Genomic DNA, 27926 nt, shown 5'->3' with positions numbered 1-27926 from the left:
ACTGAGACACATTGACATTGTAACCTGTTGATGAAGTAAGGGATCATCAACAAAGTGCTATTCATTCATATGGAAAAATAATGCACGGCATGGAAAGTGTGTTTCACGACGCTCTAACCTTGAGCTGGTAAAAGGACTGGTCAACCATTCAGTGCCTGGTTCCTCTCTCGGTTTCTTCCTAGGTTCCTGCATTTCTAGGGAGTTTTTCCTTAGCCAACGTGCTTCTACTTCTGCATTGCTTGCTGTTTGTGGTTTTAGACTGGGTTTCTGTACAGCACTTTGTGACATCTGCTGATGTAAAAAGGGCTTTATAAATACATTTGATTTGATTAATGATTAACTGGTAATATACACTGAGTGTACAAAACATTAGGAACACGCTCTCTTTCCGTGACATAAACTGACCAGGTGAATCCAGGTGAAAGTTATGATCCCTTATTGATGTCACCAGGATTTTTAAGCCTTGAGATAATTGAGACATGGATTGTGTATGTGTGCCGTTCAGAGGGTGAATGGGGCAGACAACATTTTGAAGTGCCTTTGAATGGGGTACGGTAGTAGGTGTCGGGCGCACCGGTTTCAGCGTGTCAAAAACTACAACGCTGCTGTGTTTTTCACGCACAACAGTTTCCCGTGAGGATCAAGAATGGTCCACCACACCCAAAGGACATGCAGCAAAATTGACACAACTGTGGGAAGCATAGAGTACCACAGTACGAGTCATAGTACCCATAAAACCTAGCGGTCAAACAGGGAAATGGTTCCAATCGTTTTTCCACCATTCATTTTTCCCCTCATAGGAGATTTTAGAAACACTTAAAATAAGGGCTGTGTTTCGTGTAGGCGTACCCTGGCGTGACGTTTTGATAACCTATGTAAATCTCTCTAGGACAAGGTGACTTGTCAAATGAAATGAAATGCTAATTAACTGGTCATGTGGCTATCATAAAGAACTACAAATACCATGATGATCTGGATGACACTGACGAATCGAGGCAAAGGTATGAATCTCTCGATTAACTAATGTTAGATCATTTACACTGAACAAAAATAGAAACATGTTTCATGAGCTGAAATAAAAAGATCCCAGAAATGTTCCATATTCGCAAAAGGCTTTTTTTCTCTAAAATGTTGTTCACATCCATGCAATAATCTGATTACACAGCATGATCATTACACAGGTGCACCTTGTGCTGGGGGACAATAAAAGGCCACTCTAAAGTGTGCAGTTGTCACAACACAATGCCACAGATGTCTCAAGTTTTGAGGGAGCATGCAATTGGCATGCTGACTGCAGGAACATCCACCTGAGCTTTTGCTAGATAAATTAATGTTCATTTCTCTACCATAAGCCGCCTCCAACGTCGTTTTAGAGAATTTGGCAGTATGTCCAACTAGCCTCACAACCGTAAACAACGTGCAACCACGCCAGCCCAGGACCAGCACATCCGACTTCTTCACCTGCGGGATCGTCTGAGACTGGACAGCTGATGAAACTGTGGGTTTGGACAACAAAAGGATTTCTTCACAAACTGTCAGTAACTGTCTCAGGGAAGCTCATCTGCGTGCTCGGCGCCCTCACCAGGGTCTTGACTTGACTGCAGTTCGGCGTCGTAACCCGCTTCATTGGGCAAATGCCTCATGGTAGTAGTAGTGGGGTTAGGGTATGGCCAGGCATAATCTATGGACAACGAACATAGTTGCGTTTTATCAATGGCAGTTTAAATGCACAGAGATACCGTGACGAGATCCTGAGGCCCATTGTCGTGCCATTCATCCTCCGCCATCACCTCATGTTTCAGCATGATAATGCACAGCACCATGTCGCAAATATGTTCCCGTTCTTCCATGGCCTGCATACTCACCCGACATGTCAGCCATTGAGCATGTTTGGGATGCTCTGGATCGACTTGTTTTCGACCGCGTGTTCCAGTTCACGCCAATATCCAGCAAGTTCGCACAGCCGTTGAAGAGGAGGTGGGACAACATTCCACAGGCCACAATCAACAGCCTGATCAACTCTAGATGTGAAGGAGATGTGTCACGCTGCATGAGGCAAATGGTGGTCACACCAGATACTGACTGGTTTTCTGATCCACGCCCTTACCTTTTTTTTAAGGTATCTGACCAACATATGCATATCTGTATTCCCAGTCATGTGAAATCCATAGATTAGGGCCTAAGGAATTTATTTCAATAGACTGATTTCCTTATATGAACTGTAACTCAGTAAAATCTTTGAAATTGTTGCATGTTGTGTTTATATTTTTGTTCAGTGTAGTAATTAACTGATGTCCCGTGTGGCTCAGTTGGTAGAGCATGGCACTTGCAATGCCAGGGTTGTCAGTTCAATTCCCACGGGGCGACCAGTACGTAAATGCATGCATTCACTACTGTACATCGCTCTGGATAAGAGTGTCTGCTAAATGACTAAAATGTAAATAATTACAATTTTTCGAATCTGAGAGTAAATAGAGCCGAATATATTGATAAAAGTTACCTTGTATGAGAGAGATTTACATGGTAATCAAAATGTCACGCCATAGTAAGCCTACACGAAATGTCACGCCATAGTAAGCCTACACGAAACGCAGCCCTTATTTTAAGTGTTAATAAAATCTCCTATGGGAAAAAAATCATAGTGGAAAAACAATTGGAACCATTTCCCTGTTTGACCGCTAGGTTTTATGGGTATTATGACAACTGCACAGTGGGGCTCTATAGGAGTCAAAATGAGCCAGCATCCCTATGGAACGGCTGTGGAGTCCATGCCCCTAACTAATTGAGGCTGTTCTGAGGGCAAAAGGGGGTATAACTCAATATTAGGAAGGTGTTTGTAATGTTTTGTACACTCAGTTTATGTAACTCTGTGTTAATGATTGAGTTGTTCTCTCCATCCAGGATGCCCATGAGTTGGGCATTAATGCAGTGAGGTTCAGCTCCAGTTGTAACCTGCTTGCTACTGGAGGGACAGACAGATCCATTAAGCTGTGGGATGTTAAAGCAGGTATGGGAATGTGTGTGTGTGTAGACCTATGCATCATTAACCACCTTACACTACTGTACATAATGAATATGGCTACATCTCACTACTGTTGCTACTACTACTAGTACTACTACTACTACTACTACTACTACTACTACTACTACTACTAGTACTACTACTACTACTACGTACTACTACTACTAGTACTACTACTACTACTACTACTACTGCTGCTGCAACCACCACAATACATGACATTATCCAAGGCACTACTACTACTACTACTACTACTACTACTACTGCTGCTGCTACTACTACTACTACTACTACTAATACTGCTACTACTACTACTACTACTACTACTACTACTACTACTGCTGCAACCACCACAATACATTACATTATCCAAGGTACTACTACTACTAGTACTACTACTACTAATACTGCTACTACAACTACTAATACTACTACTACTACTGCTGCTGCAACCACCACAATACATGACATTATTCAAGGCACTCCTACTACTACTGCTGCAACCACCACAATACATTACATTATCCAAGGCACTACTACTACTACTACTACTACTACTACTACTACTACTACTACAACTACTAATACTGCTACTACTACTACTACTACTACTACTACTACTACTACTACTACTGCTGCAACCACCACAATACACGACATTATCCAAGGCACTCCTACTACTACTGCTACCACCAACACCATCACCACCCACCTCCACTTGTAGACATTATATAACATGCTCCCTTGTTTCCATGTTTCCAGGCATGCTCCACAACAGAGGTACACTAGATGGCAGCAACGAAGGAATAACCAGCATAGAGTTTGACCAAACAGTAAGACAACACACAGCATTACACCACAACACCAGCACTACACTACACCACTACACTACAACACTACACTACAACACCACTACACTAAATCACCACTACACTACATCACTACATTACACCACTACACTACACTCACTACCACTACAACACTACACTACATCACCACTACACTACATCACCACTACACTACATCACCACTACACTACACCCCTACACTACATCACTACACTACACCACTACACTACATCACCACTACACTACATCACCACTACACTACATCACCACTACACTACATCACCACTACACTACACCCCTACACTACATCACTACACTACACCACTACACTACATCACCACTACACTACACTACATCACTACACTACATCACTACACTACATCACCACTACACTACATCACTACATCACCACTACATACATCACAGCATTACACCACTACACTACACTACACCACTACACTACATCACCACTACACTACATCACCACTACACTACACTACACTACATCACAGCATTACACCACTACACTACACCACTACACTACACCACTACACTACACCACTACAGTACACTAAATCACCACTACACTACATCACCACTACACTAAATCACCACTACACTACACTACACCACCACTACACTACACTACACCACCACTACACTACACCTCACCACCACTACACTACACTACACCACCACTACACTACACCACCACTACACTACATCACTACAGTACACTAAACCACCACTACACTACACCACACTACACTACAGTACACTACACTACACCACCACTACACTACACCACCACTACACTACACCACACTACACTACACCACCACTACACTACACCATCACTACACTACACCACCACTACACTACACTACACTACACCACCACTACACTACACTACATCACTACAGTACACTAAACCACCACTACACTACACCACCACTACACTACACCACCACTACACTACACTACACCATCACTACACTACACCAGCACTACACTACACCATCACTACACTACACTACCACTATACCACCACTACACTACACCAGCACTACACTACACTACACCATCACTACACTACACCACCACTACACTTCACCACCGCTACACTACACCATCACTACACTACACTACACTACCACTATACCACCACTACACTACACTACCACTACACCACCACTACACTATAATATGACTAGAGATGATACACACCATACACTACACTGTAATATGACTAGAGATGATATACACTATAATATGACTAGAGATGATATACACCATACACTACACTGTAATATGACTAGAGATGATATACACTATAATATGACTAGAGATGATATACACCATACACTACACTATAATATGACTAGAGATGATATACACTATAATATGACTAGAGATGATACACACCATACACTACACTGTAATATGACTAGAGATGATATACACTATAATATGACTAGAGATGATACACACCATACACTACACTGTAATATGACTAGAGATGATATACACTCTACTCGGACTAGAGATGATACACACCATACACTACACTGTAATCTGACTAGAGCTGATCTACACTATAAGATGACTAGAGATGCTATCCACTGTAATCTGACTAGCGCTGATATGCACCATACGCTACGCTGTAATATGACTCGAGATGATTCACCTCCGGTGGTTTATCTGTCTGTCTGCTCCTGATGATGAAGCACCACTGTTCTGTACCGCTGATTGGACCTGGAGCTGTTCTCAGTGTCCTGGGGATGCTTAGTGATAGAATGTGGTGAAATGATCCGTGTGTGTGTGTGTGTGTGTGTGTGTGTGTGTGTGTGTGTGTGTGTGTGTGTGTGTGTGTGTGTGTGTGTGTGTGTCTAACCCATCATCAGGGCACCAGGGTTTTAGCAGCGTCATATGATAAATCAGCTCTGTTCTGGCGGCTGGATGACTCTGCTCCCAAGGTAACCAAGCAACCAGGCTGATACTGTCATCAGCACGCTTACACACACACACACACAATTACACACACATATGTATTGTGGAGCTGGATAGGATCAGCGTCTGTGTAATGTAGACAGAACAGTGTAGTGTCATTTTCTATTTTTCTTATTTTATTTCACCGTTATTTAACCAGGTTGGCCAGTTGAGAACAAGTCCTTTATTTAACCAGGTTGGCCAGTTGAGAACAAGTCCTTTATTTAACCAGGTAGGCCAGTTGAGAACAAGTCCGTTATTTAACCAGGTTGGCCAGTTGAGAACAAGTCCTTTATTTAACCAGGTAGGCCAGTTGAGAACAAGTCCTTTATTTAACCAGGTAGGCCAGTTGAGAACAAGTCCTTTATTTAACCAGGTTAGCCAGTTGAGAACAAGTCCTTTATTTAACCAGGTTAGGCTAGTTGAGAACAAGTCCTTTATTTAACCAGGTAGGCCAGTTGAGAACAAGTCCTTTATTTAACCAGGTAGGCCAGTTGAGAACAAGTCCTTTATTTAACCAGGTAGGCCAGTTGAGAACAAGTCCTTTATTTAACCAGGTAGGCCAGTTGAGAACAAGTCCTTTATTTAACCAGGTAGGCCAGTTGAGAACAAGTCCTTTATTTAACCAGGTGGGCCAGTTGAGAACAAGTCCTTTATTTAACCAGGTGGGCCAGTTGAGAACAAGTTCTCATTTACAATTGCGACCTGGCCAAGATAAAGCAATGCAGATTCGACAACATACAACAACACAGAGTTACACATGGAATAAACAAACATACAGTCAATAATACAATAGAGAATGTCTACACACAGTGTGAGCAAATGAGGTTAAGATAAGGGAGGTAAAGGCAATAAATAGGCCATGGTGGCGAAGTAATTACAATATAGCAATTAAACACTGGAATGGTAGAATGTGCAGAAGATGAGTGTGCAAGTAGAGATACTGGGGTGCAAAGGAGCAATATAAATAAATAAATACAGTATGGGGATGAGGTAGTTGGATGGGCTATTTACAGATGGGCTATGTACAGGTGCAGTGATCTGTGAGCTGCTCTGACAGCTGGTGCTTAAAGTTAGTGAGGGAGATATGAGTCTCCAGCTTCAGTGATTTTTGCAGTTCGTTCCAATGACAAGCTCCCTTTTACTCCCAGGTGTTGGTTGACTTAATAGGAACATTTCTTATAAAACTGTTTCCAGACAATGTTTTGAAACAAAAGAATGATTCATAATTCAAAAGATTGTGGGTGGAGAACTGGGTTAATAGTCTGTTTTTATTAGACTTTTGTTTAGAAAGACTGGAGAGAGAGTGATGAGTGTAGAAAGACTGGAGAGATTGGAGAGAGAGTGATGAGTGTTGAAAGACTGGAGAGATTGGAGAGAGAGTGATGAGTGTAGAAAGACTGGAGAGATTGGAGAGAGAGTGATGAGTGTAGAAAGACAGGAGAGATTGGAGAGAGAGTGATGAGTGTAGAAAGATAGAGTGATGAGTGTTGAAAGATTGGAGAGATTGGAGAGAGAGTGATGAGTGTTGAAAGACAGGAGAGATTGGAGAGAGAGTGATGAGTGTAGAAAGACTGGAGAGATTGGAGAGAGAGTGATGAGTGTAGAAAGACAGGAGAGATTGGAGAGAGAGTGATGAGTGTAGAAAGACTGGAGAGATTGGAGAGAGAGTGATGAGTGTAGAAAGACTGGAGAGATTGGAGAGAGTGATGAGTGTAGAAAGACTGGAGAGATTGGAGAGAGAGTGATGAGTGTAGAAAGACTGGAGAGATTGGAGAGAGAGTGAGTGAGTGTAGAAAGATTGGAGAGATTGGAGAGAGAGTGATGAGTGTAGAAAGACTGGAGAGATTGGAGAGAGAGTGATGAGTGTAGAAAGACTGGAGAGAGAGTGATGAGTGTAGAAAGATAGAGTGATGAGTGTAGAAAGATTGGAGAGAGAGTGATGAGTGTAGAAAGATAGGAGAGAGTGATGAGTGTAGAAAGACAGGAGAGATTGGAGAGAGAGAGTGATGAGTACAGAAAGATGCATACTCTTATTTAGAATAATGACCCAGCTGTGGAATACTTTGTGTGTGTGTTTGGCAACTCTACAGCTCACTCTGACAGGCCACTCACGTAAAGTGACAGCAGCCAAGTTTAAATGCAGCCTGCGCCAGGTGGTGACAGGAAGCGCAGACAGGACCGTCAAGATCTGGGATCTCCACCGCGCTGCTTGTAAGTTATTGACTGACCTTACTCTAACCCTTGACCCTACAGTGACCCTGGCCGTAATCTTTCAGGGAAAGGGACAAAGTCTCCCCCCCAGGTATCCAGACCAATGAGGTTATATCTCTCCCCCCAGGTATCCAGACCATTGAGGTTCTATCTCTCCCCCCAGGTATCCAGACCATTGAGGTTCTATATCTCTCCCCCCAGGTATCCAGACCATTGAGGTTCTATCTCTCCCCCCAGGTATCCAGACCATTGAGGTTCTATCTCTCTCCCCCCAGGTATCCAGACCATTGAGGTTCTATCTCTCCCCAGGTATCCAGACCATTGAGGTTCTATCTCTCTCCCCCCCAGGTATCCAGACCATTGAGGTTCTATGTCTCCCCCCAGGGTATCCAGACCATTGAGGTTCTGTCTCTCCCCCCAGGTATCCAGACCATTGAGGTTCTTCCCCCCCAGGTATCCAGACCATAGAGGTTCTATCTCTCCCCAGGTATCCAGACCATTGAGGTTCTATCTCTCTCCCCCCAGGTATCCAGACCATTGAGGTTCTATGTCTCCCCCCAGGTATCCAGACCATTGAGGCCCCCAGGTATCCAGACCATTGAGGTTCTATGTCTCCCCCCAGGTATCCAGACCATTGAGGTTCTATGTCTCCCCCCAGGTATCCAGACCATTGAGGTTCTGTCTCTCCCCCCCCAGGTATCCAGACCATTGAGGTTCTGTCTCTCCCCCCCCAGGTATCCAGACCATTGAGGTTCTATCTTACTGCAGTGATGTGGTGTGTTCTGAGCACGTCATCGTCAGTGGACACTATGACAGGAAGATACGCTTCTGGGACAGCAGGTAGGAGCACTCCCATCTAACCCTAGCCATCTAGCTGTAACCCTACCCATATAGCTGTAACCCTGTAACCTACCCATATAGCTGTAACCCTACCCATATAGATGTAACCCTACCCATATAGCTGTAACCCTGTAACCCTACCCATATAGCTGTAATCCTACCCATATAGATGTAACCCTACCCATATAGCTGTATTCCTACCCATATAGATGTAACTCCTACCCATATAGCTGTAATCCTACCCATATAGATGTAACCCTACCCATATAGCTGTAACCCTACCCATATAGATGTAACCCTACCCATATAGATGTACTCCTACCCATATAGCTGTAACCCTGTAACCCTACCCATATAGCTGTAACCCTACCCATATAGATGTAACCCTACCCATATAGCTGTACTCCTACCCATATAGCTGTACTCCTACCCATATAGCTGTAATCCTACCCATATAGCTGTAACCCTACCCATATAGATGTAATCCTACCCATATAGCTGTAACCCTATAACCCTACCCATATAGATGTAACCCTGTAACCCTACCCATATAGCTGTAATCCTACCCATATAGATGTAACCCTACCCATATAGCTGTACTCCTACCCATATAGCTGTAATCCTACCCATATAGATGTAACCCTACCCATATAGATGTAAACATACCCATATAGATGTAACCCTATAACCCTACCCATATAGATGTAACCCTGTAACCCTACCCATATAGCTGTAACCCTACCCATATAGATGTAATCCTACCCATATAGCTGTATTCCTACCCATATAGATGTAACCCTGTAACCCTACCCATATAGCTGTAACCCTACCCATATAGCTGTAACCCTACCCAATAGCTGTAACCCTACCCATATAGCTGTACCCTACCCATATAGCTGTAACCCTACCCTATAGATGTAACCCTACCCATATAGATGTAACCCTACCCATATAGATGTAACTCTACCCATAAGATGTAACCCTACCCACATAGATGTACTCCTACCCATATAGATGTAACCCTACCCATATAGCTGTAATCCTACCCATATAGATGTAACCCTACCCATATAGATGTAACCCTACCCATATAGCTGTAACCCTACCCATATAGATGTACTCCTACCCATATAGCTGTAAGCCTACCCATATAGTAACCCTACCCATATAGCTGTAACCCTACCTATATAGCTGTAACCCTGTAACCCTACCCATATAGATGTAACCCTACCCATATAGCTGTAACCCTACCCATATAGATGTAACCCTACCCATATAGCTGTAACCCTACCCATATAGATGTAACCCTACCCATATAGCTGTACTCCTACCCATATAGATGTAACCCTACCCATATAGCTGTAATCCTACCCATATAGATGTAACCCTACCCATATAGCTGTAACCCTACCCATATAGATGTAACCCTACCCATATAGATGTAACCCTACCCATATAGATGTAACCCTACCCATATAGCTGTAATCCTACCCATATAGATGTAACCCTACCCATATAGCTGTAATCCTACCCATATAGATGTAACTCTACCCATATAGATGTAACCCTACCCATATAGATGTAACCCTACCCATATAGATGTACTCCTACCCATATAGATGTAACCCTACCCATATAGATGTAACCCTACCCATATAGATGTAACCCTACCCATATAGATGTAACCCTACCCATATAGCTGTAACCCTACCCATATAGATGTACTCCTACCCATATAGATGTAACCCTACCCATATAGATGTAACCCTACCCATATAGATGTAACCCTACCCATATAGATGTAACCCTACCCATATAGATGTAACCCTACCCATATAGATGTACCCTACCCATATAGCTGTAATCCTACCCATATAGATGTAACCCTACCCATATAGCTGTAATCCTACCCATATAGATGTAACCCTACCCATATAGATGTAACCCTAACCATAATATGTACTAATATAATATAATATGGCACTACTCTGTTCTGGCCAGTATGTTATTTTTATCTTGCACTAAGTTGTCTGTGACTGTTGATTCTTTGAGGTCTGAAGCGTCTAGCTCTTAAAGACTGAACCTGTCTGGTTTTATTCTGAGATGACTTAGTGAAATCAGAATAATGACCTCAGATTTTGCCAGATGAGTTCTACCTCAGTGTCTGTTTCTCCTCCTAACCTCTAACCCTGACTACATGTCTGTTTCTCCTCCTAACCTCTAACCCTGACTACATGTCTGTTTCTCCTCCTAACCTCTAACCCTGACTACATGTCTGTTTCTCCTCCTAACCTCTAACCCTGACTACATGTCTGTTTCTCCTCCTAACCTCTAACCCTGACTACATGTCTGTTTCTCCTCCTAACCTCTAACCCTGACTACATGTCTGTTTCTCCTCCTAACCTCTAACCCTGACTACATGTCTGTTTCTCCTCCTAACCTCTAACCCTGACTACATGTCTGTTTCTCCTCCTAACCTCTAACCCTGACTACATGTCTGTTTCTCCTCCTAACCTCTAACCCTGACTACATGTCTGTTTCTCCTCCTAACCTCTAACCCTGACTACATGTCTGTTTCTCCTCCTAACCTCTAACCCTGACTACATGTCTGTTTCTCCTCCTAACCTCTAACCCTGACTACATGTCTGTTTCTCCTCCTAACCTCTAACCCTGACTACATGTCTGTTTCTCCTCCTAACCTCTAACCCTGACTACATGTCTGTTTCTCCTCCTAACCTCTAACCCTGACTACATGTCTGTTTCTCCTCCTAACCTCTAACCCTGACTACATGTCTGTTTCTCCTCCTAACCTCTAACCCTGACTACATGTCTGTTTCTCCTCCTAACCTCTAACCCTGACTACATGTCTGTTTCTCCTCCTAACCTCTAACCCTGACTACATGTCTGTTTCTCCTCCTAACCTCTAACCCTGACTACATGTCTGTTTCTCCTCCTAACCTCTAACCCTGACTACATGTCTGTTTCTCCTCCTAACCTCTAACCCTGACTACATGTCTGTTTCTCCTCCTAACCTCTAACCCTGACTACATGTCTGTTTCTCCTCCTAACCTCTAACCCTGACTACATGTCTGTTTCTCCTCCTAACCTCTAACCCTGACTACATGTCTGTTTCTCCTCCTAACCTCTAACCCTGACTACATGTCTGTTTCTCCTCCTAACCTCTAACCCTGACTACATGTCTGTTTCTCCTCCTAACCTCTAACCCTGACTACATGTCTGTTTCTCCTCCTAACCTCTAACCCTGACTACATGTCTGTTTCTCCGGCAACTATAGGGTTAGCTAACGGCAGTGTTATAGTACTTGAGTCCACGACTCGGACTCGGAGACTCTGAGATTTTCGTGACTCGACTTAGACTTGACAATTGGTGACTCACTCGGACTCGCCTTCTTGACCAATTGGTGACTCACTCGGACTCGCCTTCTTGACCAATGGTGACTCACTCGGACTCGCCTCCTTGACCAATGGTGACACATTCGGACTCGCCTTCTTGACCACTGGTGACTCAGACTCACTTTCTTGACCATTAGTGACTCAGACTTGCCTTCTCTTGACTTGTGTTTGCACTTGGACTGGATAGGCTACAATAAAAAGCTGAATATTAGGCACCCTGGGTGAGCAGACGGCACACAAAGCCTACATCAGCTGGTGAGCTGCGGGGGAGAAAGCGAGGATTTTGCGCAGGCAGGCTCTGGCTCAGCCTCCAATCATAAGCTACACATCACGCAAGCGACTCTCTTCCTTCCCTGTCACCAGCCTACTATTTAGCTTTGCCTAGTTAAGAAATAAACAAACTGTTTTATGAAATTGTAAACAATACTAGTATTTAGTTTAATAGAACAACATTCTAGGTATTTGTCTCTCTCACTCTCCTTGAGGATAGAAACGTAGGCTGTTGTTGAATGCGTCATCTCACTCTACCCTCCCACGTTCCCCCCTGCATCCCATAGCCAAGTCTCCCTTTAGTTTTCACTCTGAAATAAAACATTTACACATATCAGTGGGCGATTACCAAAAAAAGAAAAAGGAGCTGAGAGCTGAAAAAAGTAGCTGAGAGCCAGACTTACCATTCATTTATGCAGTAAATAAGTAGAACTTGAGGGTGTGATGAATAGCAAGTTAGTTTTTTTTCCATGAGTGAGTGGCGATATACTGCCATCTGGTGGCAACTAGAAACAATTGCCTAATAAGACCTATTATAAATTGATGGACGTGTGACTCGACTATTGGTGACTCGGATCTGGACTCGACTCGGACTTCAACCATGGAGACTCGGGACTTGACTCGGACTTGGGACTTGACTCAGACTTGAGGTTTAGTGACTCGACTACAACACTGGCTAATGGTAGATGCACTATATATACAAAAGTATGCGGACAACCCTTCAAAATAGTAGATTCGGCTATTTCAGCTGCACCCGAGCACACAGCCATGCAATCTCCATAGACAAACTCTGTTAGTAGAATGGCCTTTTTGAAGAGCTTAGCGACTTTCAATGTGGCACCGTTATAGGATGCCGCCTTTCCAACAAGTCAAATTTCTGCCCTGCTAGAGCTGCCCCGGTCAACTGTAAATGCTGTTATTGTGAAATCTAAATGTCTAGGAGCTAACGGTAGCTATAGTGTTAGCTAACAGTAGATTTAGGGTTAGCTAACAGTAGCTATAGGGTTAGCTGACAGTAGATTTAGGGTTAGCTGACAGTAGATTTAGGGTTAGCTAACGGTAGCTATAAGGTTAGCTAACAGTAGCTATGGGGTTAGGGTTAGCTAACAGTAGCTATAGGGTTAAGGTTAGCTGATGGTAAATTTAGGGTTAGCTAATGCTGGATATAGCCTCTTCTGTTTGGTATCAGCTGGGCTAACTGACGTACTGTTAACACCTTCACAGTAATGTGGATAATTGATACCCGAGCCAGTTATATTTTTTTAATCCATCCTGATATAGTTGTAATGGCGATGTCCAAATGAATTAGCATTATCATTACGTGTTATGATTTGGGCTATTATCATGGTCATAATGCTCAGTGTCTGTCTTTTTCCTTACATTACAGTAGATCAAATCAAAATCAAATGTATTTATAAAACCCTTCGTAGATCAGCTGATATCTCAAAGTGCTGTACAGAAACCCAGCCTAAAACCCCAAACAGCAAGCAATGCAGGTGTAGAAGCACGGTGGCTAGGAAAAACTCCCAGGCCAAAACCTAGGAAGAAACCTAGAGAGGAACCAGGCTATGAGGGGTGGCCAGTCCTCTTCTGGCTGTGCCGGGTGGAGATTAGAAACCTAGAGAGGAACCAGGCTATGAGGGGTGGCCAGTCCTCTTCTGGCTGTGCCGGGTGGAGATTAGAAACCTAGAGAGGAACCAGGCTATGAGGGGTGGCCAGTCCTCTTCTGGCTGTGCCGGGTGGAGATTATAACAGAACATGGCCAAGATGTTCAAATGTTCATAAATGACCAGCAGGGTCAAATAATAATAATCACAGTGGTTGTGGAGGGTGCAACAAGTCAGCACCTCAGGAGTAAATGTCAGTTGGCTTTTTCATAGCCGATCATAGATCCACTTGTATAGCTGACAGATGACGGAGATCACCACAGAACATACTAGAGATATGATCCTGTTCAGCTCTCCTCTCTCTGATCTGCCATTTAGTACATTATATCTAATTGCTTCTCTCTACATTACCATGGACATTCTATTGTCTCTTCTCTCTACATTACCATGGATGTTATATTGTCTTTATTCTCTACATTACCATAGACATTATATTGTCTTTATTCTCTACATTACCATGGGCATTATATTGTCTTTATTCTCTACATTACCATGGACATTATATTGTCTCTTCACTACATTACCATGGACATTATATTGTCTTTATTCTCTACATTACCATGGACATTATATTGCCTTTATTCTCTACATTACCATGAACATTATATTGTCTTTATTCTCTACATTACCATGAACATTATATTGTCTATATTCTCTACATTACCATGGACATTATATTGTCTTTATTCTCTACATTACCATGGCCATTATATTGTCTTTATTCTCTACATTACCATAGACATTATATTGTCTTTCTTCTCTACATTACCATGGACATTATATTGTCACCTCTCTACATTACCATGGACATTATATTGTCTTTCTTCTCTCTACATTACCATGGACATTATATTGTATATTCTCTCTACATTGCCATGGACATTATATTGTCTATATTCTCTACATTACCATGGACGTTCTATTGTCTCTTCTCTACATTACCATGGACATTATATTGTCTTTATTCTCTCTACATTACCATGGACATTATATTGTATATTCTCTCTACATTGCCATGGACATTATATTGTATATTCTCTCTACATTGCCATGGACATTATATTGTCTTTCTTCTCTCTACATTACCATGGACATTATATTGTATATTCTCTCTACATTGCCATGGACATTATATTGTCTTTATTCTCTACATTACCATGGACATTATATTGTCTATATTCTCTACATTACCATGGATATTCTATTGTCTCTTCTCTACATTACCATGGACGTTCTATTGTCTCTTCTCTACATTACCATGGACATTATATTGTCTTTATTCTCTACATTACCATGGACATTATATTGTCTTTATTCTCTACATTAACATGGACATTATATTGTCTTTATTCTCTACATTACCATGAACATTATATTGTCTATATTCTCTACATTACCATGGACATTATATTGTCTTTATTCTCTATATTACCATGGACATTATATTGTCTTTATTCTCTACATTACCATGGACATTATATTGTCTTTATTCTCTACATTACCATGGACATTATATTGTCTTTATTCTCTACATTACCATGGACATTATATTGTCTTTATTCTCTACATTACCATGGACATTATATTGTCTTTATTCTCTACATTACCATGAACATTATATTGTCTATATTCTCTACATTACCATGGACATTATATTGTCTCTTCACTACATTACCATGGATATTATATTGTCTTTATTCTCTACATTACCATGGACATTATATTGTCTTTATTCTCTACATTACCATGGACATTATATTGTCTTTATTCTCTACATTACCATGAACATTATATTGTCTATATTCTCTACATTACCATGGACATTATATTGTCTTTATTCTCTACATTACCATGTACATTATATTGTCTTTATTCTCTACATTACCATGGACATTCTATTGTCTCTTCTCTACATTACCATGGACGTTCTATTGTCTCTTCTCTACATTACCATGGACATTCTATTGTCTCTTCTCTACATTACCATGGACATTATATTGTCTTTATTCTCTACATTACCATGGGCATTCTATTGTCTCTTCTCTACATTACCATGGACATTATATTGTCTATATTCTCTACATTACCATGGACATTATATTGTCTTTATTCTCTATATTACCATGGACATTATATTGTCTTTATTCTCTACATTACCATGGACATTATATTGTCTTTATTCTCTACATTACCATGGACATTATATTGTCTTTATTCTCTACATTACCATGGACATTATATTGTCTTTATTCTCTACATTACCATGGACATTATATTGTCTTTATTCTCTACATTACCATGGACATTATATTGTCTTTATTCTCTACATTACCATGAACATTATATTGTCTATATTCTCTACATTACCATGGACATTATATTGTCTTTATTCTCTACATTACCATGTACATTATATTGTCTTTATTCTCTACATTACCATGGACATTATATTGTCTATATTCTCTACATTACCATGGACATTATATTGTCTTTATTCTCTACATTACCATGTACATTATATTGTCTTTATTCTCTACATTACCATGGACATTATATTGTCTTTATTCTCTACATTACCATGGACATTATATTGTCTTTATTCTCTACATTACCGTGGACATGATATTGTCCCTAGATGAACATGTTCTCTATCCCTTGCTGTGTTCTGTGTGTTGGAGGTGATGGTGGTTGTTGTTAGCTCCAAGCAGGAGCAGAGCCAGTCTTTCTGACATCTCTCTTTCACTCCCCTGCTAGTCCTCAACTGCAGACTCTCATGTTCCACTGTCGCTTAGCAACAGTCAACCCACATAGTAGTCTCTCTCCACATCCACACCCCTTCTGCTTTGGGGTTGTCTCTGTTATGACATTGGGGAAATTTGCTACGCTGCATATTTGGTGTTCATTTAGTGAATCGCTACAGCCCAACAGACCTGCATAACCCTAACCCTAACCTTACAACAGACCTGCATAACCCTATCCTTTACACCCTAACCCTACAATAGACCTGCATAACCCTAACTTTACACCCTAACCTTACAATAGACCTGCATAACCCTAACCCTAACCTTACAATAGACCTGCATAACCCTATCCTTTACACCCTAACCCTACAATAGACCTGCATAACCCTAACCTTTACACCCTAACCCTACAATAGACCTGCATAACCCTAACCTTTACACCCTAACCCTACAATAGACCTGCATAACCCTAACCTTTACACCCTAACCCTACAATAGACCTGCATAACCCTAACCTTTACACCCTAACCCTACAATAGACCTGCATAACCCTAACCTTTACACCCTAACCCTACAATAGACCTGCATAACCCTAACCTTTACACCCTAACCCTACAATAGACCTGCATAACCCTAACCTTTACACCCTAACCTTACAATAGACCTGCATAACCCTAACCTTTACACCCTAACCCTACAATAGACCTGCATAACCCTAACCTTTACACCCTAACCCTACAATAGACCTGCATAACCCTAACCTTTACACCCTAACCCTACAATAGACCTGCATAACCCTAACCTTTACACCCTAACCCTACAATAGACCTGCATAACCCTAACCTTTACACCCTAACCTTACAATAGACCTGCATAACCCTAACCTTTACACCCTAACCCTACAATAGACCTGCATAACCCTAACCTTTACACCCTAACCTTACAATAGACCTGCATAACCCTAACCTTTACACCCTAACCCTACAATAGACCTGCATAACCCTAACCTTTACACCCTAACCCTACAATAGACCTGCATAACCCTAACTTTACACCCTAACCTTACAATAGACCTGCATAACCCTAACCTTTACACCCTAACCCTACAATAGACCTGCATAACCCTAACCTTTACACCCTAACCCTACAATAGACCTGCATAACCCTAACCTTTACACCCTAACCTTACAATAGACCTGCATAACCCTAACCTTTACACCCTAACCCTACAATAGACCTGCATAACCCTAACCTTTACACCCTAACCCTACAATAGACCTGCATAACCCTAACCCTAACCTTACAATAGACCTGCATAACCCTAACCCTAACCTTACAATAGACCTGCATAACCCTAACCTTTACACCCTAACCCTACAATAGACCTGCATAACCCTAACCTTTACACCCTAACCCTACAATAGACCTGCATAACCCTAACCTTTACACCCTAACCTTACAATAGACCTGCATAACCCTAACCTTTACACCCTAACCCTACAATAGACCTGCATAACCCTAACCTTTACACCCTAACCCTACAATAGACCTGCATAACCCTAACCCTAACCTTACAATAGACCTGCATAACCCTAACCCTAACCTTACAATAGACCTGCATAACCCTAACCTTTACACCCTAACCCTACAATAGACCTGCATAACCCTAACCTTTACACCCTAACCCTACAATAGACCTGCATAACCCTAACCTTTACACCCTAACCTTACAATAGACCTGCATAACCCTAACCTTTACACCCTAACCCTACAATAGACCTGCATAACCCTAACCTTTACACCCTAACCCTACAATAGACCTGCATAACCCTAACCCTAACCTTACAATAGACCTGCATAACCCTAACCTTTACACCCTAACCCTACAATAGACCTGCATAACCCTAACCTTTACACCCTAACCTTACAATAGACCTGCATAACCCTAACCTTTACACCCTAACCCTACAATAGACCTGCATAACCCTAACCCTAACCCTACAATAGACCTACACAACCCTATCCTTTACACCCTAACCCTACAATAGACCTGCATAACCATAACCTTTACACCCTAACACTACCTGCTACAGTACAGTAAGGCACATTGCTATGTTACATACAGTACAGTAAGGCACATTGCTATGTTACATACAGTACAGTAAGGCACATTGCTATGTTACATACAGTACAGTAAGGCACATTGCTATGTTACATACAGTACAGTAAGGCACATTGCTATGTTACATACAGTACAGTAAGGCACATTGCTATGTTACATACAGTACAGTAAGGCACATTGCTATGTTACATACAGTACAGTAAGGCACATTGCTATGTTACATACAGTACAGTAAGGCACATTGCTATGTTACATACAGTACAGTAAGGCACATTGCTATGTTACATACAGTACAGTAAGGCACATTGCTATGTTACATACAGTACAGTAAGGCACATTGCTATGTTACATACAGTACAGTAAGGCACATTGCTATGTTACATACAGTACAGTAAGGAACATTGCTATGTTACATACAGTACAGTAAGGCACATTGCTACCTGCTACAGTACAGTAAGGCACATTGCTATGTTACATACAGTACAGTAAGGCACATTGCTATGTTACATACAGTACAGTAAGGCACATTGCTATGTTACATACAGTACAGTAAGGCACATTGCTATGTTACATACAGTACAGTAAGGCACATTGCTATGTTACATACAGTACAGTAAGGCACATTGCTATGTTACATACAGTACAGTAAGGCACATTGCTATGTTACATACAGTACAGTAAGGCACATTGCTATGTTACATACAGTACAGTAAGGAACATTGCTATGTTACATACAGTACAGTAAGGCACATTGCTATGTTACATACAGTACAGTAAGGAACATTGCTATGTTACATACAGTACAGTAAGGAACATTGCTATGTTACATATAGTACAGTAAGGCACATTGCTATGTTACATACAGTACAGTAAGGCACATTGCTATGTTACATACAGTACAGTAAGGAACATTGCTATGTTACATACAGTACAGTAAGGCACATTGCTATGTTACATATAGTACAGTAAGGCACATTGCTATGTTACATACAGTACAGTAAGGCACATTGCTATGTTACATACAGTACAGTAAGGAACATTGCTATGTTACATACAGTACAGTAAGGAACATTGCTATGTTACATATAGTACAGTAAGGCACATTGCTATGTTACATACAGTACAGTAAGGAACATTGCTATGTTACATACAGTACAGTAAGGAACATTCTACTAGACCGTGTTGAGATGTGACTCACTGCCTTACCCCCTCCTCTCTCTCTCTCTCTCTCTCTCTCTCTCTCTCTCTCTCTCTCTCCCCCCTCCTCTCTCTCTCTCCCCTCCTCTCTCTCTCTCTCTCCCCCCTCCTCTCTCTCTCTCTCTCTCTCTCTCTCCCCCCTCCTCTCTCTCTCTCCCCTCCTCTCTCTCTCTCTCTCTCCCCCCTCCTCTCTCTCTCTCTCTCTCTCTCTCCCCGCTCCTCTCTCTCCCCCCTCCTCTCTCTCTCTCTCTCTCTCTCTCTCTCTCTCTCTCTCCCCCCTCCTCTCTCCCCCCGCCTCCCTCCCCTCCTCCCCAGGGCTGCCAGCTGTACCCAGGAGGTTCCTCTCCAGGGGAAAGTAACATCTCTGGACATCTCTACAGACCACCGCCAGCTCCTCAGCTGCTCCAGAGACGAGAGTCTGCAGGTGGTCGACCTTCGCATGAACAACTCCAGGATATGCTTCAGGTAGCCTGACCGGTGCAGCGATATTGAGTCTTTTCCATCTTACCGTCCAAACACATTGTCTGCAGCCGGACAATACACTGGTATCCCCCCCCCCCCCCCGTGGACCGCTTCGTACCTAATAAATTCTCCATTCAGGCTGCAAAGGAGTCGATTTCCTCCTTAACTAAATATAATGGCAAGAAGGTGGGAAAAAATCTTGGCAAAATATGTGTACTTTATTTATGAAACACCACAATGCTAATAGCTAAAACTACTTCCAAATGTTGCTAGTTAAGGAGGAAATCGACTCCTTTGCAGCCTGAATGGAAAATGTATTAGGTACGAAGCGGTCCACGGGGGGGGGGGGGGGGGGGGGATACCAGTGTATTGCCCGGGTGCAGACAATGTGTTTGGACGGTAAGATGGAAAAGACTCAATATCACCAACTGACAGCCTTTGGCCTATCTCTGACATGACTCTCCTCCACTATAGAACTAACCCTGGACTATCTCTAGTTCTCTCCTCCACTATAGAACTAACCCTGGACTATCTCTAGTTCTCTCCTCCGCTATAGAACTAACCCTGGACTATCTCTAGTTCTCTCCTCCGCTATAGAACTAACCCTGGACTATCTCTAGTTCTCTCCTCCGCTATAGAACTAACCCTGGACTATCTCTGGTTCTCTCCTCCACTATAGAACTAACCCTGGACTATCTCTAGTTCTCTCCTCCGCTATAGAACTAACCCTGGACTATCTCTAGTTCTCTCCTCCGCTATAGAACTAACCCTGGACTATCTCTAGTTCTCTCCTCCACTATAGAACTAACCCTGGACTATCTCTAGTTCTCTCCTCCACTATAGAACTAACCCTGGACTATCTCTAGTTCTCTCCTCCACTATAGAACTAACCCTGGACTATCTCTAGTTCTCTCCTCCACTATAGAACTAACCCTGGACTATCTCTAGTTATCTCCTCCACTATAGAACTAACCCTGGACTATATCTAGTTCTCTCCTCCGCTATAGAACTAACCCTGGACTATCTCTAGTTCTCTCCTCCGCTATAGAACTAACCCTGGACTATCTCTAGTTCTCTCCTCCGCTATAGAACTAACCCTGGACTATCTCTAGTTCTCTCCTCCGCTATAGAACTAACCCTGGACTATCTCTAGTTCTCTCCTCCGCTATAGAACTAACCCTGGACTATCTCTAGTTCTCTCCTCCGCTATAGAACTAACCCTGGACTATCTCTAGTTCTCTCCTCCGCTATAGAACTAACCCTGGACTATCTCTAGTTCTCTCCTCCGCTATAGAACTAACCCTGGACTATCTCTAGTTCTCTCCTCCACTATAGAACTAACCCTGGACTATCTCTAGTTCTCTCCTCCACTATAGAACTAACCCTGGACTATCTCTAGTTCTCTCCTCCACTATAGAACTAACCCTGGACTATCTCTAGTTCTCTCCTCCACTATAGAACTAACCCTGGACTATCTCTAGTTCTCTCCTCCACTATAGAACTAACCCTGGACTATCTCTAGTTCTCTCCTCCACTATAGAACTAACCCTGGACTATCTCTAGTTCTCTCCTCCGCTATAGAACTAACCCTGGACTATCTCTAGTTCTCTCCTCCGCTATAGAACTAACCCTGGACTATCTCTAGTTCTCTCCTCCGCTATAGAACTAACCCTGGACTATCTCTAGTTCTCTCCTCCACTATAGAACTAACCCTGGACTATCTCTAGTTCTCTCCTCCACTATAGAACTAACCCTGGACTATCTCTAGTTCTCTCCTCCGCTATAGAACTAACCCTGGACTATCTCTAGTTCTCTCCTCCACTATAGAACTAACCCTGGACTATCTCTAGTTCTCTCCTCCACTATAGAACTAACCCTGGACTATCTCTAGTTCTCTCCTCCACTATAGAACTAACCCTGGACTATCTCTAGTTCTCTCCTCCACTATAGAACTAACCCTGGACTATCTCTAGTTCTCTCCTCCACTATAGAACTAACCCTGGACTATCTCTAGTTCTCTCCTCCGCTATAGAACTAACCCTGGACTATCTCTAGTTCTCTCCTCCGCTATAGAACTAACCCTGGACTATCTCTAGTTCTCTCCTCCACTATAGAACTAACCCTGGACTATCTCTAGTTCTCTCCTCCACTATAGAACTAACCCTGGACTATCTCTAGTTCTCTCCTCTGCTATAGAACTAACCCTGGACTATCTCTAGTTCTCTCCTCCACTATAGAACTAACCCTGGACTATCTCTAGTTCTCTCCTCTGCTATAGAACTAACCCTGGACTATCTCTAGTTCTCTCCTCCACTATAGAACTAACCCTGGACTATCTCTAGTTCTCTCCTCCACTATAGAACTAACCCTGGACTATCTCTAGTTCTCTCCTCCACTATAGAACTAACCCTGGACTATCTCTAGTTATCTCCTCCACTATAGAACTAACCCTGGACTATCTCTAGTTCTCTCCTCCACTATAGAACTAACCCTGGACTATCTCTAGTTCTCTCCTCCGCTATAGAACTAACCCTGGACTATCTCTAGTTCTCTCCTCCACTATAGAACTAACCCTGGACTATCTCTAGTTCTCTCCTCCACTATAGAACTAACCCTGGACTATCTCTAGTTCTCTCCTCCACTATAGAACTAACCCTGGACTATCTCTAGTTCTCTCCTCCACTATAGAACTAACCCTGGACTATCTCTAGTTCTCTCCTCCACTATAGAACTAACCCTGGACTATCTCTAGTTCTCTCCTCCACTATAGAACTAACCCTGGACTATCTCTAGTTCTCTCCTCCGCTATAGAACTAACCCTGGACTATCTCTAGTTCTCTCCTCCGCTATAGAACTAACCCTGGACTATCTCTAGTTCTCTCCTCCGCTATAGAACTAACCCTGGACTATCTCTAGTTCTCTCCTCCGCTATAGAACTAACCCTGGACTATCTCTAGTTCTCTCCTCCGCTATAGAACTAACCCTGGACTATCTCTAGTTCTCTCCTCCGCTATAGAACTAACCCTGGACTATCTCTAGTTCTCTCCTCCGCTATAGAACTAACCCTGGACTATCTCTAGTTCTCTCCTCCGCTATAGAACTAACCCTGGACTATCTCTAGTTCTCTCCTCCGCTATAGAACTAACCCTGGACTATCTCTAGTTCTCTCCTCCGCTATAGAACTAACCCTGGACTATCTCTAGTTCTCTCCTCCGCTATAGAACTAACCCTGGACTATCTCTAGTTCTCTCCTCCGCTATAGAACTAACCCTGGACTATCTCTAGTTCTCTCCTCCGCTATAGAACTAACCCTGGACTATCTCTAGTTCTCTCCTCCGCTATAGAACTAACCCTGGACTATCTCTAGTTCTCTCCTCCGCTATAGAACTAACCCTGGACTATCTCTAGTTCTCTCCTCCACTATAGAACTAACCCTGGACTATCTCTAGTTCTCTCCTCCACTATAGAACTAACCCTGGACTATCTCTAGTTCTCTCCTCCGCTATAGAACTAACCCTGGACTATCTCTAGTTCTCTCCTCCACTATAGAACTAACCCTGGACTATCTCTAGTTCTCTCCTCCACTATAGAACTAACCCTGGACTATCTCTAGTTCTCTCCTCCACTATAGAACTAACCCTGGACTATCTCTAGTTCTCTCCTCCACTATAGAACTAACCCTGGACTATCTCTAGTTCTCTCCTCCACTATAGAACTAACCCTGGACTATCTCTAGTTCTCTCCTCTGCTATAGAACTAACCCTGGACTATCTCTAGTTCTCTCCTCCGCTATAGAACTAACCCTGGACTATCTCTAGTTCTCTCCTCCACTATAGAACTAACCCTGGACTATCTCTAGTTCTCTCCTCCGCTATAGAACTAACCCTGGACTATCTCTAGTTCTCTCCTCCACTATAGAACTAACCCTGGACTATCTCTAGTTCTCTCCTCCACTATAGAACTAACCCTGGACTATCTCTAGTTCTCTCCTCCACTATAGAACTAACCCTGGACTATCTCTAGTTCTCTCCTCCACTATAGAACTAACCCTGGACTATCTCTAGTTCTCTCCTCCACTATAGAACTAACCCTGGACTATCTCTAGTTCTCTCCTCCGCTATAGAACTAACCCTGGACTATCTCTAGTTCTCTCCTCCACTATAGAACTAACCCTGGACTATCTCTAGTTCTCTCCTCCGCTATAGAACTAACCCTGGACTATCTCTAGTTCTCTCCTCCACTATAGAACTAACCCTGGACTATCTCTAGTTCTCTCCTCCACTATAGAACTAACCCTGGACTATCTCTAGTTCTCTCCTCCACTATAGAACTAACCCTGGACTATCTCTAGTTCTCTCCTCCACTATAGAACTAACCCTGGACTATCTCTAGTTCTCTCCTCCACTATAGAACTAACCCTGGACTATCTCTAGTTCTCTCCTCCGCTATAGAACTAACCCTGGACTATCTCTAGTTCTCTCCTCCACTATAGAACTAACCCTGGACTATCTCTAGTTCTCTCCTCCACTATAGAACTAACCCTGGACTATCTCTAGTTCTCTCCTCCACTATAGAACTAACCCTGGACTATCTCTAGTTCTCTCCTCCACTATAGAACTAACCCTGGACTATCTCTAGTTCTCTCCTCCACTATAGAACTAACCCTGGACTATCTCTAGTTCTCTCCTCCACTATAGAACTAACCCTGGACTATCTCTAGTTCTCTCCTCCGCTATAGAACTAACCCTGGACTATCTCTAGTTCTCTCCTCCACTATAGAACTAACCCTGGACTATCTCTAGTTCTCTCCTCCGCTATAGAACTAACCCTGGACTATCTCTAGTTCTCTCCTCCACTATAGAACTAACCCTGGACTATCTCTAGTTCTCTCCTCCGCTATAGAACTAACCCTGGACTATCTCTAGTTCTCTCCTCCGCTATAGAACTAACCCTGGACTATCTCTAGTTCTCTCCTCCACTATAGAACTAACCCTGGACTATCTCTAGTTCTCTCCTCCACTATAGAACTAACCCTGGACTATCTCTAGTTCTCTCCTCCACTATAGAACTAACCCTGGACTATCTCTAGTTCTCTCCTCCACTATAGAACTAACCCTGGACTATCTCTAGTTCTCTCCTCCACTATAGAACTAACCCTGGACTATCTCTAGTTCTCTCCTCCACTATAGAACTAACCCTGGACTATCTCTAGTTCTCTCCTCCACTATAGAACTAACCCTGGACTATCTCTAGTTCTCTCCTCCACTATAGAACTAACCCTGGACTATCTCTAGTTCTCTCCTCCACTATAGAACTAACCCTGGACTATCTCTAGTTCTCTCCTCCACTATAGAACTAACCCTGGACTATCTCTAGTTCTCTCCTCCACTATAGAACTAACCCTGGACTATCTCTAGTTCTCTCCTCCACTATAGAACTAACCCTGGACTATCTCTAGTTCTCTCCTCCGCTATAGAACTAACCCTGGACTATCTCTAGTTCTCTCCTCCACTATAGAACTAACCCTGGACTATCTCTAGTTCTCTCCTCCACTATAGAACTAACCCTGGACTATCTCTAGTTCTCTCCTCCACTATAGAACTAACCCTGGACTATCTCTAGTTCTCTCCTCCACTATAGAACTAACCCTGGACTATCTCTAGTTCTCTCCTCCACTATAGAACTAACCCTGGATGTTCGTGTGTATGAAAACTGTCCTTATCTCTCATTTCAGAGCTGAGGGCTTCAAATGTGGCTGTGACAGCACCAAGGCTATATTCAGGTGAGCACTTACTCTAACCCTAACTCTAGGGTCCTGGGGTACAACACAGTCTGTAGGATGGTACAGGGTCCATGGGGTACAACACAGTCTGTAGGATGGTACAGGGTCCATGGGGTACAACACAGCCTGTAGGTTGGTACAGGACTACAGTCTGTAGGATGGTACAGGACCATGGGGTACAACACAGTCTGTAGGATGGTACAGGACCATGGGGTACAACACAGTCTGTAGGATGGTACAGGACCATGGGGTACAACACAGTCTGTAGGATGGTACAGGACCATGGGGTACAACACAGTCTGTAGGATGCTACAGGACCATGGGGTACAACACAGTCTGTAGGATGGTACAGGGTCCTGGGGTACAACACAGTCTGTAGGATGGTACAGGACCATGGGGTACAACACAGTCTGTAGGATGTTACAGGGTCCTGGGGTACAACACAGTCTGTAGGATGGTACAGGACTACAGTCTGTAGGATGGTACAGGACCATGGGGTACAACACAGTCTGTAGGATGGTACAGGACCATGGGGTACAACACAGTCTGTAGGATGCTACAGGACCATGGGGTACAACACAGTCTGTAGGATGGTACAGGACCATGGGGTACAACACAGTCTGTAGGATGGTACAGGACCATGGGGTACAACACAGTCTGTAGGATGGTACAGGACCATGGGGTACAACACAGTCTGTAGGATGGTACAGGACCATGGGGTACAACACAGTCTGTAGGATGGTACAGGACCATGGGGTACAACACAGTCTGTAGGATGGTACAGGACCATGGGGTACAACACAGTCTGTAGGATGGTACAGGACCATGGGGTACAACACAGTCTGTAGGATGGTACAGGACCATGGGGTACAACACAGTCTGTAGGATGGTACAGGACCATGGGGTACAACACAGTCTGTAGGATGGTACAGGACCATGGGGTACAACACAGTCTGTAGGATGGTACAGGACCATGGGGTACAACACAGTCTGTAGGATGGTACAGGACCATGGGGTACAACACAGTCTGTAGGATGGTACAGGACCATGGGTACAACACAGCTGTAGGTGGTACAGGACTACAGTCTGTAGGATGGTACAGGACCATGGGGTACAACACAGTCTGTAGGATGGTACAGGACCATGGGGTACAACACAGTCTGTAGGATGGTACAGGACCATGGGGTACAACACAGTCTGTAGGATGGTACAGGACCATGGGGTACAACACAGTCTGTAGGATGGTACAGGACCATGGGGTACAACACAGTCTGTAGGATGGTACAGGACCATGGGGTACAACACAGTCTGTAGGATGGTACAGGGTCCTGGGGTACAACACAGTCTGTAGGATGGTAC

The 27926-nt window shown here is 43.0% G+C and overlaps 1 protein-coding gene across 2 annotated transcripts in view; it reads left to right on the top strand.

Moving 5' to 3' along the window:
- Window positions 1-27926, top strand: part of atg16l2 (autophagy related 16 like 2) — a 71497-nt gene that overhangs the window by 23064 nt on the left and 20507 nt on the right. For both annotated transcript variants that reach the window (XM_045724879.2, XM_045724876.2), the window contains 7 exons: window positions 2902-3007; window positions 3785-3855; window positions 5775-5846; window positions 7953-8073; window positions 8808-8913; window positions 20639-20788; window positions 26520-26567. In XM_045724879.2, the coding sequence (XP_045580835.1) occupies window positions 2902-3007; window positions 3785-3855; window positions 5775-5846; window positions 7953-8073; window positions 8808-8913; window positions 20639-20788; window positions 26520-26567 (674 nt within the window). The remainder of the gene's footprint in view (window positions 1-2901; window positions 3008-3784; window positions 3856-5774; window positions 5847-7952; window positions 8074-8807; window positions 8914-20638; window positions 20789-26519; window positions 26568-27926) is intronic.

The sequence above is a fragment of the Salmo salar genome, chromosome 09 (genome assembly GCF_965601325.2).
Source record: "Salmo salar chromosome 09, fSalSal1, whole genome shotgun sequence".
NCBI lineage: Eukaryota > Metazoa > Chordata > Actinopteri > Salmoniformes > Salmonidae > Salmo > Salmo salar.
Note: the sequence above shows the minus strand (reverse complement) of the source record. Positions and strands in the feature narration are given on the sequence as shown.